The sequence below is a fragment of the Chenopodium album genome, chromosome 22 (assembly GCF_948465745.1).
Source record: "Chenopodium album chromosome 22, dcCheAlbu1.1, whole genome shotgun sequence".
Taxonomy (NCBI): domain Eukaryota; kingdom Viridiplantae; phylum Streptophyta; class Magnoliopsida; order Caryophyllales; family Amaranthaceae; genus Chenopodium; species Chenopodium album.
The window spans coordinates 9,226,825-9,245,976 of record NC_137855.1 but is presented as its reverse complement, the minus strand read 5'-3'; the positions used below and the strand labels follow the sequence as shown (position 1 = coordinate 9,245,976).

General features: G+C 34.4%; 1 protein-coding gene across 1 annotated transcript; it reads left to right on the top strand.

Moving 5' to 3' along the window:
• The first annotated feature begins 3,252 nt into the window (after positions 1-3,252).
• Positions 3,253-18,258, top strand: LOC145604984 (uncharacterized). The gene is made up of 19 exons (XM_081660982.1): positions 3,253-3,420; positions 4,473-4,580; positions 6,378-6,545; positions 6,827-6,892; positions 6,994-7,083; positions 7,265-7,564; positions 7,872-7,969; positions 9,520-9,555; positions 11,122-11,242; positions 11,345-11,581; positions 12,348-12,443; positions 12,554-12,619; positions 12,884-12,922; positions 13,004-13,138; positions 13,991-14,352; positions 15,139-15,232; positions 16,355-16,546; positions 16,922-17,042; positions 17,645-18,258. The coding sequence occupies exons 2-18, from the start codon at positions 4,482-4,484 to the stop codon at positions 17,018-17,020; spliced, it is 2,298 nt and encodes a 765-aa protein (XP_081517108.1). The 5' UTR covers positions 3,253-3,420; positions 4,473-4,481; the 3' UTR covers positions 17,021-17,042; positions 17,645-18,258.
• Positions 18,259-19,152: the final 894 nt, after the last annotated feature.

Genomic DNA, 19,152 nt, shown 5'->3' with positions numbered 1-19,152 from the left:
CTTTCCTAAATATTTATGAAGTGTTTCACTTGTTTTAATAACAAAAATAATACTAGACAGCAAAGACTGACGTGTAAATTTAATCTATATATCATCTTTTAATCTTTACAAATTCAGTATGCAATTGTTTATGAAAATAAGGGTTATCCCAATTGATAACAATATACTTTTGCACATTCTTATTGATAACAAATTTTTTTCTAAAAATCTCTTAATTAGGATTAGTATTATAATTGTTTTTTTAATGGTTATAGCTGTATTCTAGTCTAGCTTTATTCGACTAATTTTGAACAGATATAATTAATCCTACTTTCTGTTATGATTCTTATCACTTAAAAAACGTATGAAAACGAAAACTTAGGCAAGCTGAATATTAAAAATACAAAACTTGCTTATACATAAATAAAATAATATTAGACTGTATAACTTTAAATTGCAACACCTCCCAAAACAACCCCTAGCCGTCTCCTCTCTATATTTTCTCTCTAGGGCTTCTCGATAAAAGTGTTTCATAAACCAGAAATAGCCAAATTTCTATAGGAATTTGGCTATTTCCAACCCTTTTCCTTTATTTTCTTTATGTTTTTGTTATTAAATTCAATAAAACAACACTCTTTGAAGGTTCTAAGTTTCCCTATAGTGGGTTTGAATTAGAGGTGATCAACATTGGTTCCGGGCTGAAAATAGGGCGGGTTTGGGCAAACATAAAAACGATTTTTTTAGTTAAAAGCCCGAACCAGGCTCGAAAAGGCCACATAGCCCGATTTGGCCCGACAAGCCCGCTACTTTTTTGTGGGTTTGGGCATGAGAAATTGTGTTAAGGCCCAGCCCGACCCGATTTTTGATCACCTCTAGTTTGAGTGTAGTAAGTGCCCCTATGGTAGACTTTGTTTCAATAATTTTGCTTTTGTTTTTGTTTTTTGAGTTTAGTATGGTACAAGTTGTTTCATATAGGTAAAGATTTGTGCGACATTGAAAGAGAGGTTAATCTTTCAATTACCATCTGATAAATCAGATGGAAATTTTCTTCACGACTACAACAAATTGATAGACCCCCTTGTTGAAGGAGGCTGTAATTCGCAACGATATGAAAGAGGGTATGAAGATTGTACTTTGCAACAACGATAAAGGATGTTTTAATTAATTCTATTGCCATGTATTTATTAGATTTAATAAATATCTTTGTATATGTCAGATGAGGTATGACTTTTAATCTATGAATCAATTTATTTAAAAAAAAGTTGCAACACATCCCAAATTTATTTATCTATTTCATATTAAAAAAGTTAGAGAAACAAAATCTTCTATAAGATCAAATGTTAAGCTTATTAGAATTGGAAATCATGATGAATTATTTTTAAGTGTAATGTTATACGTAGGCATGTAGCCGGCGGTAGCCCTTTGCTAAGAATAAACATTTAATATCCTTCCTATTGGTATTAATTTAGAATTATATGACAAAATTACGCGTAAAGTAGAATTAATGTTATAAATTTATTTATTTTTTTAATTTTTTTTTTCACTTTTAACTTCTTATATGTAGCTTACATTACTATGTGTAACATTTTCCCTTTTCAATTGAAAAATGGTGCCTAACTAAGTATTTTTTTTCCAACCCACTTGAGATTCATTAGTAATTTTTTTTTGAACACAAATTCATTATTAATTTAAAATTTTCATATTTAACAATTGAAGAATTCCAACGCTTTAGTACAGGAAATTAAATGCATATATGATGTTAAAAAATCATAGTCAATATTTTCTTACAACTTCATAAACATAAAATCACTTAAGGACAAAAACTTAAATTATTAAAATTTAGGTAAAAGTAAAAAGTTGTATTACGAGTATGTGATTATGTCTAATTAGAATAACAAACATTTACATAAAATTGATTGAGATACATATGAAAAATCAGATGAAAATATATTATGTTAACCTAACAATAATAAATTCAATAAGGAGAACAAAAATATGAATTTAACTTAAAAGAAGTGGGGTTAAAAATATGTCGGACCAAATTTAAGTTGTGTGAAACAAAAAGCGGTTCTATTTGTTATATTTCAGGTTAAAAAGACGAAAAATTAAATGGTTTGATTAAATCAAATCGGTCAAATTAATTTAAGGTAGAGCTTGAGGGGAAATTCCTAACTCCTAACGCTAATTAAACTTATCAAGTGCCAAATATGAAAATAAAAAGAACTTTTGTATTATAAAATAATAAAAAAAAATAAAAATGCATAGTTAGTATTGTTATCCACTGTTACCTTAGTTTACAAAGTGTATATTTTTCCTCCATATCGTTTTCTATCTGTTAAGGGAGCAAAATTGATGTTACTATACAATTATATATTTACCCCTTGATAATTTTTATAAACTTATCAAGGCAGCCCTCGAATTTGAGTTGGGCCTAAGGATCGTGCTTAGATTTTAAATTATCAAGTCTAGCTAAACTAGAAATCAATTTCAGGCCGACTTTGAATTGACAATTGCCTTTACTTTGAGTCGATCACTGAACAAGTTTGGATCTTATAGGTTTCTCATATCATGTGTACGGAGTAGTTTAGTTTGAAATAGAATTTTTCGAGTTGGATCAATTTTTGACATATACTCGTAGGGGTGTCCGTTCGGTTTTCGGTTTGGATTTAGTCCAAATCCGATCCAATCCGAATATAATTCGGTTTTCAATTTTTCAATCCGATCCGATCCGAATTTCTCTCTTGATCCAATCCAATCCAATCCGAATTAAAATTCGGTTATTTGGATCCGATCCGAAAATCCGAATTATAATGCATTATTTTTTACCTCCTAATACAATTATAAAAATAAAGCTTTAATACAAATAAAAGTCTTTAAAATAATGAGTAAAATAAATAGTTCAACGTCAAGTCATTAATTAATTAATACAAAGTCTCCCTAATTTATTTTTTGTAGTAGTAAGTATTTGAACTAAACTTCAAAAAATAAAGAAATCCATATTTATACAAGCTTAATTTTACAATTCGGTTTTCGGTTTGGATTGGATCCAATTAGGGTAAATCCGATCCAATCCGAAAATCCGAATTTCCAAAAAATCTCAATCCGATCCAATCCGATTTAAAGTTCGGATCCGATCCGAATTGATAATTCGGTTTGGATTGGATTGGATTTCGGTTTTTATCCGAATAATGGACACCCCTATATACTTGTACTAGTTATTTATCGAGTTGGGTCAATTTTTGACATCTATGCGGTTGACATTATACGAGTGTCATTAATTATTTTTCTTTCGATTTTCCTTTTTCCTCGTTTGTAGCTTTTTCACGTTTGCGCTGTATCGCTGCATCCTTCTCTTCTCTCTCTCCTCCATTGAAGCGTACTCTGAATTTCTCCATTGAAGCAGCTTCTGAGCTTTCTCTCCTCCATTGAAGCACTTCTGAGGTAAGATATTTTATTTTTTTAATCATCGAATATCAATTTCACAATATAGTGTTAATCGTTGATTTAATTGTTAGTATAGTCAATTTAGGGTTCTTCCAAGGTTGATTATTGAACTATTCGTTGATAAAACTTAGTTTATGAAAGATCATAACGAGCTATTGCGTTGATTGAATCATCCAATTCATATTCTAAAGCGAGAAGAATTCAACGTAATTTTTTTGAGCCTAGTTTGATAATTGAGTCGAATTTGATTGCTAATTTGTTGCAGGTTTTTATTTGTATAACCCTTTAATGTCAGGAAGAAACTATGAACAATTAACCTTTTATTCCTGGGCACATGGCGGCCGCCCCGCCTCGCTCAGGGACAGGCCTGCTTTTTGATTTGATCAATTCAGCCCTGATACAATTGTAGGATAAAGTTGTTTTCCTTTAGCACGCTGAATTAAATTCATTCCCAATGGAATTATATAATAAAGTCGTTTTCTTCGATTACCATATAAAAGTTATTTTCTTCAAGTATGGGAAAAAATAAAACTTGGCTTTTGTTCATCATTGTAGAAGGTTACTATTTTGCAATTGGTTTGGGTTCTATTAGTTTAGTACCATAGAAAGTTGAATTAGATGGTGATGGCCTTGATTGACTTTTTGTTGCTATGGAGTTTGGCCTATGTCAGTAAGTGAAACTTTGCTTGCCTTAGAGCCGAACTTGCGACAAGTTTGCATCTTAGTTTCTTGGAATTAGATGTAGAGAATGCAATCCATAAGATGGGAAATTTGGAGTAAGTAATGTAGGTTGAAGAGCTGGTTTTTGATAAATTCATTGGATATTGTTCATTGTAATTTGTGTTCTAATTCTGTCGTGGGGGGTGGGGGAGGGGCTGGGTATTGGCAATGTGCTTTCATATAACTATTTTGATATAGGTTAGACCAAGGGTATGAACTTATCCATGACTTTTATTTCTTAATCGAGAGTTTGATAAGCTTTGACCAATACAAGACAGTTTTGTTCATGAGATATATATTCTAGCTCATAACTGCAAAATATTGCTTAGGGTCTTGCGATGCATCGAGTTGGTAGTGCAGGAAATACGTCTGGTTCAAATCGTCCTCGTAAGGAGAAGAGATTGACATATGTCCTCAATGCTTCTGATGACACAAAGGTGCGTACATCACTGTGACTTTACACAAGGTTTAAATTTCATCGAATTTTTCTATTTGTCCCTTGTTATTCTCGTGCAGCTTACTTGTATTGGTCATAGATTTGATATTGTTTCATTGTCTGTTTGTTTACTCTTATACTAGTTACATTCTAAAATCTGTTGCCCAAAATAGTGGAATGCTTATAAGTATGAGTTCCTTTGTTGAATCCATAGCATTATACTAAAAGGTGTTGCTCATTAATTCAATTTGCCACGTGGCTCTCTCCAACTATTAAATACTTGCCCATGTTTCACGTAAGATGCCACCTGATATGAATACATCTATACATGTTCATATACAATTATACATAGAAGATTACTCAACCTGACAACCTTTTGGCTGTAATCCTTAAACATCTACCATCAAACCAACTTTAGAATTTGATGATGTTAAAGGTGATATTAAATAGAAATGGTTTTGTTTGAACTAGTTAGAAATAAAAAGAAATTTTAACCCTGATTACCATCTCTCCTCTGCCTCACCATCAGTCGTGGTGCAAATTTTTACCATCAACTGTCTCAGTAGCAATGCCAACTTATTGAAACATTAACTCAGACAGAGTAGGTCTTTACATTTTTAGGATTATGCTGGCAATTCATCTTCTGCCATGCATGTTTTAAATGTGGATTCATTGTCTTCTCTAGAGTTGAGTCTTTTCTGAATGTTTCTTAAGCCTCTAATATAAAAGGACGCTATCATTGCCTAAATGAGAGATGCTCCCCTCCTCCAGGGTCGTCCCAATGATTATGGAGGCTCTGTGCAGTTGAAATAAAACTAGGCGTGAAATGGTAGATAAACTAAGCTAGTGATTTATAAATATATTTTATCTAATTAAATATGAACCTCATATAAATGCAATAATTTTGGATAGTAGCTACTATGTATTAGGTAAAGTTAACATATCATTGAGTTATAGGAAAAACCAAAAGGTAGCACTTTGTAGAGTTTCAGTTATTTTTAAGAGAGTAGTACTCAATTAATAGCGTTTTTGCTTCAAAACAATAACATTGATAGCTTTTTGATTTTGTATTTTAAAATACAAACTGATTAATGGCCTTATAATCTAAAATTTAAAATAACAAAGCAAAACGGGGATAAAAAAATCTTAAAATAGGTTGGCTTGGGAATTGATCTCAAGACCTTGGACCTTCTCTAAGTGAATGGTCTCTTCAAATTACTGAACCAAAGCTTATCTATCTATATTTATGCGCTAGAAAATACTTTATAAAGATTATTAGCCTGAGCCTTTCCAGACAAATTTGGGCCCTATGCCACCGCTCAGCCTGCATCGGCTAGGTGCCTTAGGGCCGGGCCTGCCCTCCTCCCTGCCTATTTAGAAGCCATTAATGAACCCCATATCTCCCTCTTGGATAAAAATGCTGAATAGAACATTGTTCACCCTTTTATGAATGATTTGATTGAGATAGAGCTACCAAAATTTTATGACTATCTGACATCATTGCTGAAAGGACCTTTTTTTTTGTTCATCTATGTGGGGCTTTACTGTTCTTATACCTTTCACAAGCAATATGTGATTGGATATCATTTATTCTTTTTGCTTGAATTTATATGGACTTAGGTTGTCTGTCACCTGTATGTTATTTTTCCCTTCAATGTAGTCTATTTTAATGTTCATGATATGGCTTTTCCGCTGTGATATGTCCTGCTCATGCTTTTCATTTCTTAAAACCCTGTGAATTTTTAGGCTTATTGTATTTTATCATTCTAATTGTGTTCCATTTCTTGTTGCCTTTCAGCATTCTGCTGGAGTAAATTGCTTGGCTGTGTTGAAGTCAAATGGCTCTTGTAGGAGTGAGCACCTGTTTACTGGTAGTCGTGATGGAACATTGAAGAGATGGGCTATTGATGAAGAAGCAGGCCAAGCAGCTACCTGCTCTGCTACTTTTGAATCTCATGTGGATTGGGTAATTTCTCTAACCTGTCTTGTTAGATAATAAATTTCTTTTTGTTCGCAAGGATCTGTTGGTACCTCATCTCTGATTCATTATATGTTCATGTTTTATCTTGGAGTTTCTCTACACTGTTATTATGCAAAATACTTTAAAATGTGTCATACTTGAAAAGTAGAAATGCAAAGAATTAGGATTGTGGTGTTCTCATTTCATCCTCCCTTGGTTATGGTTTTTTATAGTTATTTTCCTACATATCTTGGGCTTCCACAAGTATCTAATTCTGATGTTTGCAGGTAAATGATGCTGTCCTTGTTGGTGATCATACTCTTGTGTCCTGTTCTTCTGACACCGCACTTAAGGTTAGGCATACTTAACAAACTTCTCTTTCTTTTATTATATGTTTTGGTTATCCCTTCTTGAGATGAGGTTTGTGTTTTGAAATTTAATTTTGTGCTTGCAGACATGGAATTGCATGTCCAATGGTGTATGCACAAAGACTTTGCGTCAGCACTCAGACTATGTTACCTGTCTTGCTGCAGCAGGAAAAAATGTAATATCATCTTCTATTTTTTGGAGTTTACTTAACGCTGGATTGCTTGATGCTTTTCTTTTAATATCCTAGGTTTCATTAATAATCAATGATGTGTAATCTCGTTTGCGATTTTGGCATTATTATTTCGTATTTTAAGGTTATCATTTTCTGATTCTCTAGTAGTGTTCATGCTTTTTAGAGCAATATTGTTTCCTCTGGTGGCCTCGGTGGGGAGGTTTTTGTTTGGGATATCGAAGCTGCTCTTGCTCCAGTTTCTAAGTCAAATGACAGTACAGAGGAAGAAGCTTCGAATGGAATAAGTGGTGGCGCGAGTAATCTACCAATTACAAGTTTACGTACTATCAATTCCAGTAATTCATTGCATTCTACTCCAAATCATGGGTACATTCCTACTGCTGCCAAAGGCCATAAGGAGTCGGTGTACGCATTAGCGATGAACGATAGTGGGACCATACTTGTTTCTGGTGGAACTGAAAAGGTAAACTGATGCTTATGTTAGTTCACTCATTACATGCCTCTCTTATCAAGCATAATGAGGATCACTTTACTACTTCTCTTAAACTAGGAGTAAAAAGGATAGAAGAATTGTATATGGCGAAGTAATTACCCGCTTTAAGTCTTGAAAGAACCTGTTTTAAAATTTTTTTGCTCTTGTTTGACTATTGATAAGTAGTCATGTTGGAAGCTTTGTTTGTATGAACATGCTGCACTCTAATTTTTCCTGTGCTATTCTATTTAGGTATTAATTTATCACATTCTCTTTTAATACTCTATTTTTGTACTAGGTGGTGCGGGTTTGGGACCCAAGATCTGGTTCAAAGACCATGAAGCTGAGGGGACACACGGATAATGTCAGGGCTTTGCTCTTGGATTCTACGGGCAGGTCTGTTGATTGGGAGCTGTATTTTTGCCATAGATATTTCACTTTTGCTTGTAGTTGTGATTTGTGAATGCATTATACGCCTGATTCATTCTGGGTCATGACTCATTGTTGAAAGAAGGTTGATTGATTGCAATGAGAAGTTATGGATTGTCCCATATATTAAGATGTTGCATTTTCAGTATGCTTTGCTTGACATCTTAACAACATTTTAATTTGCTTGGCTTCTAATCTGACGGACTTTAGCTGTAGGAACTGTTCATTTTTATCCCAATTTTAAGATGCCTCGCCTTTTAAATTTCCCCCGTCAATAAGAAACGAGACCATTTCCTCCCTTCTATCAGCGTTTAATTTTGGATGTTAATGCATATTTCTCATCTCAATGTTGTTTGGGGAAGTCTTAAACAGCTATTTTGGGAAGTGTCTCGCTGCTTTATTCACTAAGTCACTTAAATTTAACCTGGTGGTAATACTTTTCATGCTTCTTTTTAATTATGCATTTTGTGTGAATGTCCTCTGAAGCTGTAAGCATGCGTCAGCTTGACATTTCTGGAATAACATATTTTGCTCTCTGCAATAATTTTCACTTTCTGGTGTCGTTGAGAGCTTTTATAATGTTCATGTTTATTTATGGGGACCTTGATGAAATCTATGAGTCGAGAGTTCAGGTTTCTATTTAAAACCTTTGTATGGCTGGACTCCGCTGGAGAAAAGGTGTTAGGTTTTGAGCGGCTCTTGTTTTTTTTCTAATTCTGTGGTGATGTTGCTAGACCATCTTATAGTGAAATTTGAAGTCTCAGATTGTATCTTCACAGAAGCCTACATAAAACAACTTTTGTCTTTTCTGGTTATAAGTTTGCTTTAATACTCCAATTCCCTAAAAGCTGTACAGCTTGTATTGGGTTCAAAACTAATTGCTGTTTTCACTAGGACACTAGGTAGTGACTGGTGCCTATTGTGATGATAATTGAATATAGAAAGTCTCATGCCTTACACTCCTAGTCTCCTACTGTTTAACCAAATAAATCTTTGCCAAAAATGTGCTGTATTAAACCTAAACTGTAGCCATAAAAGACATTTGAATACTATTTTCTCGTTTTAATTTTGAGATGCCTTTAATTTGGATATAAAAGTTGGTCACTTACTACATTTTATTCAGGCACTTCTATCACTTACTGTCTTTATAAATCATTTACATTAATAATGCTACCTTTAGCTGGAGTTGAATGTTTTCATTCATGGTTTAATCTGATATAGCATCAATGTTGATGTCTATTCATATCATCAATCTCGAAACCTTGGTGGTCAAGTTTAGCCTTGATTTGAATCACCTCAATCTGGCTAAAGGTAGTACTTTTGATGTGTATTGTTTGAAAGGTGGCATTCACCCCTTTTCTTGAACAGGCTGTAAGCCTGTAAGTCACAATCACTTGTTAAATATGTGGTAATTAACAAAAAAATTCAATAGGGGATGGCGTCATTTCCTTTTCCATTAAGGAATGACATCTTTCCCTTTTCCAAGCTTATATTGATATATTCCTTTCTTTATGCAGGTATTGTTTGTCGGGTTCTTCTGATTCTATGATCAGGTATGCTTCTCTGCTATGTGTTTTTCCAATTTGCTTGTGTATATAACCGTGCAAGTGTTATTTTAAATTCTTTAATGTACTTAAATTGCGGCAGCTAAGATGTCAAGACTATTTCCCCAATATTGGATCCATGTTCTTTAGTGGCCCTAGCAAGAATGCCAGGACTACTATGACGCACCTTAGATAGCTCTTGCCCCTAAAAGTAGCTTATAGCGGTTCAAGGGAAACTGAAATCGGTAATTGGTCACTTCGATGATCTCATAACCTCTCTCCTTAAATTTTTCTGCCCACCACTACCATTAGTCCATTACATTGTCATACCTTCCCCATTACCACTATACCACCCAACTGTTGCATCCCTCATTAGTTAAAAACTCAATTTTAATAAGACTAGTGACTAGAATGGGTGTATGCTTGAAATATTCTCTCTCTCTCTCTCTCTGTTGGAAGGGGGGGGGGGGGGGAGATGGTCTGTATTTTTGGACTCAAAAGGGCTTCAACATCAGTATTAGCTATCCATCATAATTTGTTGATTACAGGTCTTGCATGTCTTAGAGGCATATTGTACTTTGTCATGCCCTACTATCCAACTTTTTATTTAAATACTCCGTTTGTTTCTATAAGTGTGACTATATCGCGTATATTCTTGTTTATAGGAAAATTTGAAGTAGGTGAGTGGGTGTAAGAAAAAGGTGGATAAAGTTAAATGTAGTAAAGGTAGGTGGTTGTAGGAAAAAGGTGGATAAAGAGAGTGTGTGGCAATGTGCAAAAAGTGTGGGTAAGAGGGGTAAGGACTAAGGAGGTATTAAAAGGGGTTTGTCAAAAATGGATTAAAATTTAAGTGGGCTGAATTTTCTGAAACACGCCAAAATGGAAATTAATTTGAACTTTTGGGAATTGGGGTATCTAAAAAACAGATAAATTGTGAAAGTTGAGAGTTATTATTATTATTTTTTTTATACTTAAGGCCTGTTCCGATTTACTGAAAACAATTGAAGTGAACTGATTGGGGTTGAAGTGAACTGGACTAAATAGAGTTGAAATGAATTGTTTGTGAGAGAAGGAAATTAGGAACTGAACTTAACTGAACTGATTGGAGCTGAACTGAATCGAATTGAATTGACTGAACTAAAGTTAAGTTGAACAGAAACTTAGTCTTAATTTTGGAGCAATATATGGGGTATCCAATATCCAAGGAATTTTGAAATTTGTAGAAAACCTAAATTAGTATGCAATTAAATAAGAAACTATTTAATAGATTTTAGAAAAATATGACATTCTAAAAATCTCTGGTACTTTAAAAATAAATCCGCCAATTGTAGTAGGTGGAATGTCTCTTACCCAATTATATTAAGTTTGTCACTGATACTATGTTACTATGCCCCTTTATATGCCTTCTTCCTTTCATATGGTTTTAGCAGCTAAATTAAAACTTTGTTCTTCAAAAATTTTGCAGTATGCCTATGCCTTTAGTTGTGAATCAAAGATGTTATTTACTATTTAGAAATTCTTTCTTAAATTATTATTTCCTAGTTTTTGTTGATCACTCATTGTCCATGTTCAAAGACTATGGGATCTTGGTCAGCAGCGTTGTGTCCATTCATATGCTGTTCATACGGATTCTGTCTGGGCTCTTGCCAGCACAGCATCATTTACCCATGTCTACAGTGGTGGAAGAGACCAATCTGTGAGTATTTGCTAACCATGCCGACTGGCATGGCTTTGGCTATCTCTACCTATTCTTTGTTAGGCAGTCTTCTCATATTTTTGATGGGGTTTCTGTTTACAGTTATATTTGACCGATTTGTCCTCTAGAGAAAGCATTTTGCTTTGTTCAGAAGAATACCCAATTTTGCAATTGGCGCTTGATGATGAAAGCATATGGGTCGCAAGTACAGATTCTTCGGTTCATAGGTGGCCTGCAGAAGGGCACAATCCTCAGAAAATGTTCCAACGAGGAGGCTCCTTCTTGGCTGGAAACTTGTCATTTTCAAGAGCGAGGGCCTCCCTTGAAGGATCTACACCTGTATGCTTTTTGTACTTGTCTTCATTTCTCATATCATATATTATTATAAACACATGTTTATGAAGCCTTTTAACTCTATTATCACTAGCTAGAATAATGTGTTCTAGTCCATGTGAAAATGTTTATTAATGGGTCTTGATTGACTGGGTATGCCCGAGGCTAGAAGGACAGAGATTATTATGAGCTGAACCAAATTCACGCCATTTTACTTAGGTTGTTTAGGTAATCTTGAAAGTATGAATCAGTAATTAAAGCTGATTGATAGTTTGAGTTTCTGCCTTTCTGAGTTATGATTAATTATAATGATTAAGAATAGTTCATCCTCAACATCTATAATATGCTAACCTGTGGTAGATTATCATTTGTGTTAGCTGGTCATTTGAGGTTGACCTAATCAACAGCAAATTCATTAGGGATAATTTTTGTTCACTCTAGCTTCTCTGCTTATGGATTTGGTCATGTTTTTCAACTTGATATCTTAGAGGTGTTTGAACTTTGAACATACTATAACTTTTGGTACACAAAATGTACAAAAATATTACTGTACATCGCACAATTGTAGGGTGACTTTGAAACAATTTGGGGTAACTTTGAACTTTATTTGAGGTAACTATAATCCATTATTAATTTTTATTATATCATAGAAAGTAATTTTTTAGGTATAAACTTTATGAAGGGTAAAATGCTTTTTTTTCCTAATCAATATGCTTTTGATCCTCTTTCTGTAGTGGCCTCTTTTACTTATCTCACTGCTTATATATGTCAGATCCCAGTATATCGGGAACCAACACTTAAGGTACCTGGAGTTCCAGCAATTGTGCAACATGAGATATTAAATAATCGTAGGCATGTGCTTACCAAGGTATATAAATGTGTAATCATACCCTCTTATCTTGAGATAGGCATTTACTCAATTACTCAATAAATTATGCCTCAGAGAGTAAGGGAAATATCCATCTGTCTTAATGGCAGGATACAGCCGGCTCTGTGAAGTTATGGGAGATCACAAGGGGCACTGTGATTGAAGATTATGGCGAGGTTATGCGAGTTAATTTTAATTATGTTATCTGTGATACTTTGATGTGCCTTTTGAGTTACCTGGGTTCTTCCTTTTTTTTTGTTTGAGCGATGAACATAATTAGTTGAGAGCTATGGTCAATGCTGTCTTTCTTTCTTTCTTTCTTTCTTCTTTTCTTTTCTTTTTTTTTAAAATTTTTTTTTTAATTTTTTTATTTTATTTTTTTTATCATTCTTGGATTATTAACTGTTCTATACTTTATTTTTGGTTGATTATTAATTCAGGTATCTTTTGACGAGAAAAAGAAGGAGCTATTTGAAATGGTAAGAAATCAAATGTTACACTAGATCCTTATTCCATTTGTGCTTACTTCTCTCCAAATGTAATGTTTTTTGGTTCCTTAGGTGAGCATTCCTGCATGGTTTACTGTGGATACCAGGCTTGGTAGTTTGTCGATTCATTTGGATACACCACAATGCTTTTCAGCAGAGATGTATTCTGCTGATCTACAAATTGCTGGGAAACCCGAGGATGATAAGGTACAGCCACACTTCTGTTTTCCATAATTGATCTGTCTGTATTATATGCTATTATATATTATGGCAAGCTTTCAAAACGTTACGCTTGAAAGTCAAAACGTTGCAACTAAAAGAAAACGGAGCAAGTCATGGAATTCACAGGGTGTTGGAGGATTATAATTTCCAAATGACTCATTATTCAAGTAACTGCAAACAAATAATATAGTTCTTATTTGACTCGTTTCTGGTTTATTATTATCTTCCTTTCATCTTTCATTACTATTTTTTTGTGGGTATATTGTGTAGGAATTAAATGAGATAAATATTCTGAAAGAAACAAGTCAAGGTTTTTCCCAATTGTTGCATAGTGACAATAGTAATGGCTTGTAAGAGTTGCTCTGCTAATTTACATCCTGTAATAGATGTTGCTGTGATTCAGTCAATGCTATGTTGTGGCTTATGAGGAACAGTTTGAAAACACTGTATGTAGTGGCTATTATTGGGCCAATGACTGTTACAGCCAATTACATTTCACATATTTTGTGATGCTTTAGTCGATTATAGCTACTCTGAGCACTTAATTGCTGTTCTAACAATGGCAACAGGGTAGATAGTAGATCCTTTATGTTCTCACAGGGGTTAGATTGTGTAGGTTCAAAGCCTTTTATTTTTCTTAGAGGCAGCTTTTTTAAAAGCATTGGGGGATTGATGTTGCGCGTTGGAAAGCATTATTTACTGATATGAACACTGCTCATTTGAGGGATGAATAATCAGCTGTTTCATGAAAGAAATATATGGCACTCACTTATTAAAATAGGTTCACCGTATGTCATTGGTGCTGAGTACTGAGAATTGAATTTTGGCATTTTTCAGGTCAACCTTGCTCGAGAAACACTTAAGGGCCTGTTAGCTCATTGGCTGGCAAAAAGAAAACAAAGATTGGGATCTCAGTCGTCAGCAAATGGTGAAGTTCAATCAGTGAAAGATATCTCTGCCAGAAGTATGACCCATTCACGGATTGAGGTTGATGGTAGTGCAGAAAATGATTCAATGATATATCCTCCATTTGAGTTTTCTGCTGTTTATCCTCCATCCATTATTACTGAGGGATCTCAAGGGGGTGTATGGAGGAAAAAGATAACTGATTTGGATGGCACTGAAGATGAAAAGGATCTTCCCTGGTGGGTTATGGATTGTGTTTTGAACAATCGACTACCTCCCAGAGAGAATAACAAGTAAATTCCTGCTACCTTTTTGCTTATTACTGCATGTAGTGACAGCTGAATTATTACTTTAAGGCTTAAGCTTTTTGGTGATTTACCTATTACAACTTATATGCATCAGAACTCTGGTTACTTTGGCTTTCTCTTTTATCAGTTTGACTTCAGCTTGATCAATCTATTAAATGAATTGTAATCACATAATCACAGAGATTATTTGATCCATTCTTATTAAGCTCATCTGCTTTGATAGGTTTTTCCAACCCTAGTAATTTGTATTATAATGAAGAGACTAAGAATAGGATAGTGAGAAAATATGAACTACAATTGGCCTTCCTAGATGGTGACATGGTGTATAATTTTGGAAATCTGTTGGAGGGATGATTCAAGAAATTTTGTTTTCTTTCTTTCTTTCTTTGTTTTTTTTTAAGATGGAAGTGGTTAATCATTAATTTATAATTGTATCTCACAAAACATCATATTAAGCACTTATATTATGGTGGAGAGGTTATTTGATATATTTGTTCTATTTGCAGTACACTTTATTGCTGTCCCTTTGATTTGTTCATTTAAATGAGATTAGATTTCCTATATAGCATCACAAAGAGATGTCTATTTATGAAACCATATTTACTTTAGCTAGAAGCCTAGAAGACCACTTTTTTCTTGGTTCTATGGCTTTTGCTGTTGGCTTACTTGTCTGAGTTAGTCAAAGTGCACTTTGGAGTATTTAGCTGCTAAATGGTTCCATTTGAGCTTACTTATGGAGAGATGGTGATACATTTGGCTATATGTCTACAGGTGTAGCTTTTACTTGCATCCATATGAAGGCTCTACTATCCAAATATTGACCCAAGGGAAGTTGAGTGCTCCTCGAATTTTAAGAATACATAAGGTCAGTGTTACAGCTTCTTTAGTCAAGACCTTTATTGCAATTGTAGCATGCAGTGCGTGTTATGATATTATATATGTGTTATATTTAGTGGTAGGCCTATTAGTAAGATTAGTTTCTGGCTTTCTGCTGACTTTTTTTTATTCCACTAACAATAGTAACTTTTGCCTTACAAATTCTGTGTAAAGGAATGTAATCACTTGTGAAGTGTTGATACTAACATTAGATTATTAGATGAATTCTGAGATTTAAGAAATTTATCTGGGCTTCTTAAATTTATCACTAAATTAAATATTATTGGTGGAGCAAGATTCTTTTTGCCTTGTTTTGGAAGGGAATACTTTGAATTGTAAAATAGAATGTGAATCATGTATTCTTAATTGAGGTGCTCAACTTTAGTTTTGCTACTTTTATTCTATTATGATAGAAGAAACATTTTTTCTCTTCTGGATTGTTTTAAGTGTTTCTTCCCTCTTCCTCTCAAAGAGGAGAACAAGCGTTTTTTCCCTCCAACGCTTTCTTTTTGACACTTCATCGATCTACCATGGTATGAATGCCTTAACTTGTATTTAGACCTCGAGAAACCACTTTTTGTTTTTCCATCGCCTACCCTTTTCTAATCCGTTTCTGGATCTCTAAAACCATTTTATTAGCTATTCTACAACTCTATAATTTACCTTATATTCTCTCATAGGTTTATAAGAAAATTTCCATTAATGAACATTTCCAACAGAGAGAAGTAACATTTCCATTGTTTATCATGCGCTTGTGCAATCTCTTTAACTCTTTAGATTCTCACCTTTAAATCAAGGCCAGCTGTGGCCTGTGGTGGTTATGGGCTTTATGTGCCGGAGAGATAGGCAATGAACTTCTTGACCATACCATACCCTTGCCTACAGCAGGGTTCGATAGTCGGTAGTCTTATTATAGACAGTATATTCCCATTTTCTGTGTATATCTTAGAAGATTCCCTATTTGTCCAAGGAAACAGTTGATCCACCAGCCTCGTTTATTTTTGTCTTTCCATATTTAACATGTACCAGGATATGGTTTGCTGAATGAGTTTTCTGGAAGGTCAAGCAATCTGTCTGATATGGATCTGTTTTTGTCAATTTTATTTTGTAGGTTATCAATTATGTCGTTGAAAAGATGGTCCTTGACAAGTCAATGGAGGGAGGTGTGACTGGGGATGCTACATTTGCTCCGGTTGGAGGGCCCTTGCAGCATTCAACAAATGTAGTAGATGGGTCTCTCCGCTCGGGGTTGAGACCTTGGCAGCGAATAAAGCCTGCAATTGAAATCTTGTGCAATGATCAGGTATGTTACAACTGAAGTAAATTGTAGCTCTACATTACTGTCTTAAATTTAACCTGTTTCTTTGATCAATTGAACTCTTATTTTGATGCAAGGAAAAGAACCTGTAGGGGTATACTCTTGTGCTATTTTACTTCGCCATCTACTGTGGCAGGTGTTGTGTGTTGACTTGACACACCTAGGAGTAAGTGTCGAGTTGGGTATTGGAATAGTATTGGAGATCTTTCAGATCTAGGGTTTGTAACAAAGACCTTAGATCTGCAAGAGAGAGAGAAAGAGAGATTTTCCCAACCACTATATCTCAGATCTAGAAGCGTTTGGCAAAACCTGATTTGCTATTTAATCTAATCACTTTTTTATCCTGTGTGTAATTTTCAGGTGTTATCTCCTGAAATGAGTTTGGCGACTGTACGAGCTTATGTCTGGAAAAAATCTGATGATCTAGTACTTAATTATCGTGTAATGCAGGGAAGGTGACTTTACCCATTAGCCAGCCCAGGTGTGTATTTTCAGAAGATTTGCCTCCCTTGATTCAGCTACAAATATATTGTTAGTTGTCATAGTTGGTGTTGTGTGATTCTCGCCTGTATGCTGTTGCTGCTTCAAGTTTAACGCAGTAGCGCTTGTAGTTGTAGCAGATTCCAATTTTCTTGTGATTTATGATGAGGTCATTTTAAAACATGTTTGTGTGTTAGTTAATAGTTACCTTAATGTAGAATGGAGAGAATGAATGATCGTAGGCGGCTGCTTCCTGATTAGGCCTGAACAAATTTTCTGAGGAACTGTCTTTTGCTTTTGTTATTCTCAACTTTTTTTTTTTGTCTTACATCGAAAAAAAATAAATGTCCACAAATTCTACAATTTGATTGCTTTAACTTTCTATTTTTCCCTTGATGTGTTTGGTGTGCTTCACTGAAATCTATTCTATTGGTTCTTTATCACTTTCCTAATCTTTATTAAAATTCAACTTGGACAAACATTGTGGATGCCCTGAATGGGAGTAGAAAAGATTAACTGAGACTTTCCCTTCACAAGTATTCATATGCTTGCGATTGGCTACTGTCTGCTTGACTTTCCCGTCATTTGTTATGTTACATGCAGGTTAACTTTCTGATTTAGTGGGTTGCAATGGAGCTAGCTGATAGGTTGATATCTCATGGGTTCCTTATATTGTTGGGATATATCGATTGCTTCATTGTATATCGGCAAAGGAAATTGATTGCTGATTTTAGAAGCATTCTTGGAAGTTTCTGAAAAGTTCCTGATCAACATTTCCATTTGTCAGAAATGTTGCAGTATCTGAAGCTCATATGTTTGAGATATGAGATTTTGTGAATCCTGCAACTCTTAATTGTGGAGAGTGCATGCGAAATTGAAGAAGTTCTGTTCATGTAGAGAGCCAACGCACTAGAGCTGTGAATTTCTAGAGGAATCGAATCAGGAATTTGATGTCAAAAGCCTTGTAGATTTGTAACTTATGAAGTTTCAGTCATAGGAGATAGATGTGAAGAAAAGCTATCTGTTTTACGGAAGGACATGTCCTGGAAATAAATCAGTGTCCATTTGTCTGCACAGTTAATTGTTATATGTTTATTAACTTAAGCTTTTGTTCATCTTCCATGTACATTTTTTTTGATGTTTCGGTCCACATTTGTGTGGTACCAACAATTTTCATTGGATTATAATCTCTGTAATTAAGCTTTTTGCTTGGTGCATATGATTCGGGATTTCAGTGAGAGTATAAAAGTTTAATTTAATTGAGTGAACCAAAAACTTTTTAACATGTTAGAAATCGGATGAAATGAGTGGCAATATGTAAATTATAACATTTTGTATATATGGTCCAAACTTCAATTCATAAGTATGCATCAACCACAATATGCTTGAACCCCATTTACGGATGGGCATGAGCCAAAACTTATGAACAATTTGAGGTTGACTCATACGAAGTATTTGATTCGTACTTAAACCCTTCTTACTATATTTGGCTCATTACCGAGTTGGCTCTATTCGGAAGCCTCCTTAGCCATATTTGAGTATTTGACTTGGTGTGAATTAATCAGGATTGAACAACCCATTTACCACCTAGTATAGTTGGTTGGTTGGCCCCTAATTTGTAATTTGGTCGGCTTTGAGCTTTTATATATATATATATATATATATATATATTTAATGGAAGATGCATAATAATTTTATTTATTAATTAGTTTGCCTTTTTCTTTTTTTGGAATATTTTCTTTGCAACTTGTCCAATGTAAAATAAAAAAAAATCAATTTTTTATTATTGATGAGAAGGGATTTTTTTGGTTCGGGTAAATTACGAGGAGAGCCACTCACCCTATCACAGGAATGGGGTTTGTGAGAAATTGAACCCCCATCACTTGGAGCCTTGGAGGAAGGAGGGACTAATCATTCCTTCATCTCCTCATTCCTCTTATGAGAAGGTTTGACGGACTAGAGGGAAACATTAACATTACACACATCTATGCCCCCAATCATACTACTTGTTTATCCTATGTGGCACAATATACACCATAATAATTAGAAATGGTGAATAGTGATCAAATTATACTTGATCCTTAGAAACATCCATGATAAATATCTTCCTA

Bases quoted from the DNA above. Each gene is read 5' to 3' on its own strand.
- LOC145604984 (XM_081660982.1), top strand. From the start codon at position 4,482: ATGCATCGAGTTGGTAGTGCAGGAAATACGTCTGGTTCAAATCGTCCT. The intron at 4,581-6,377 runs GTGCGTACATCA...GTTGCCTTTCAG, and splicing joins ATGCTTCTGATGACACAAAG to CATTCTGCTGGAGTAAATTG. The intron at 7,084-7,264 runs GTAATATCATCT...CATGCTTTTTAG, and splicing joins TTGCTGCAGCAGGAAAAAAT to AGCAATATTGTTTCCTCTGG.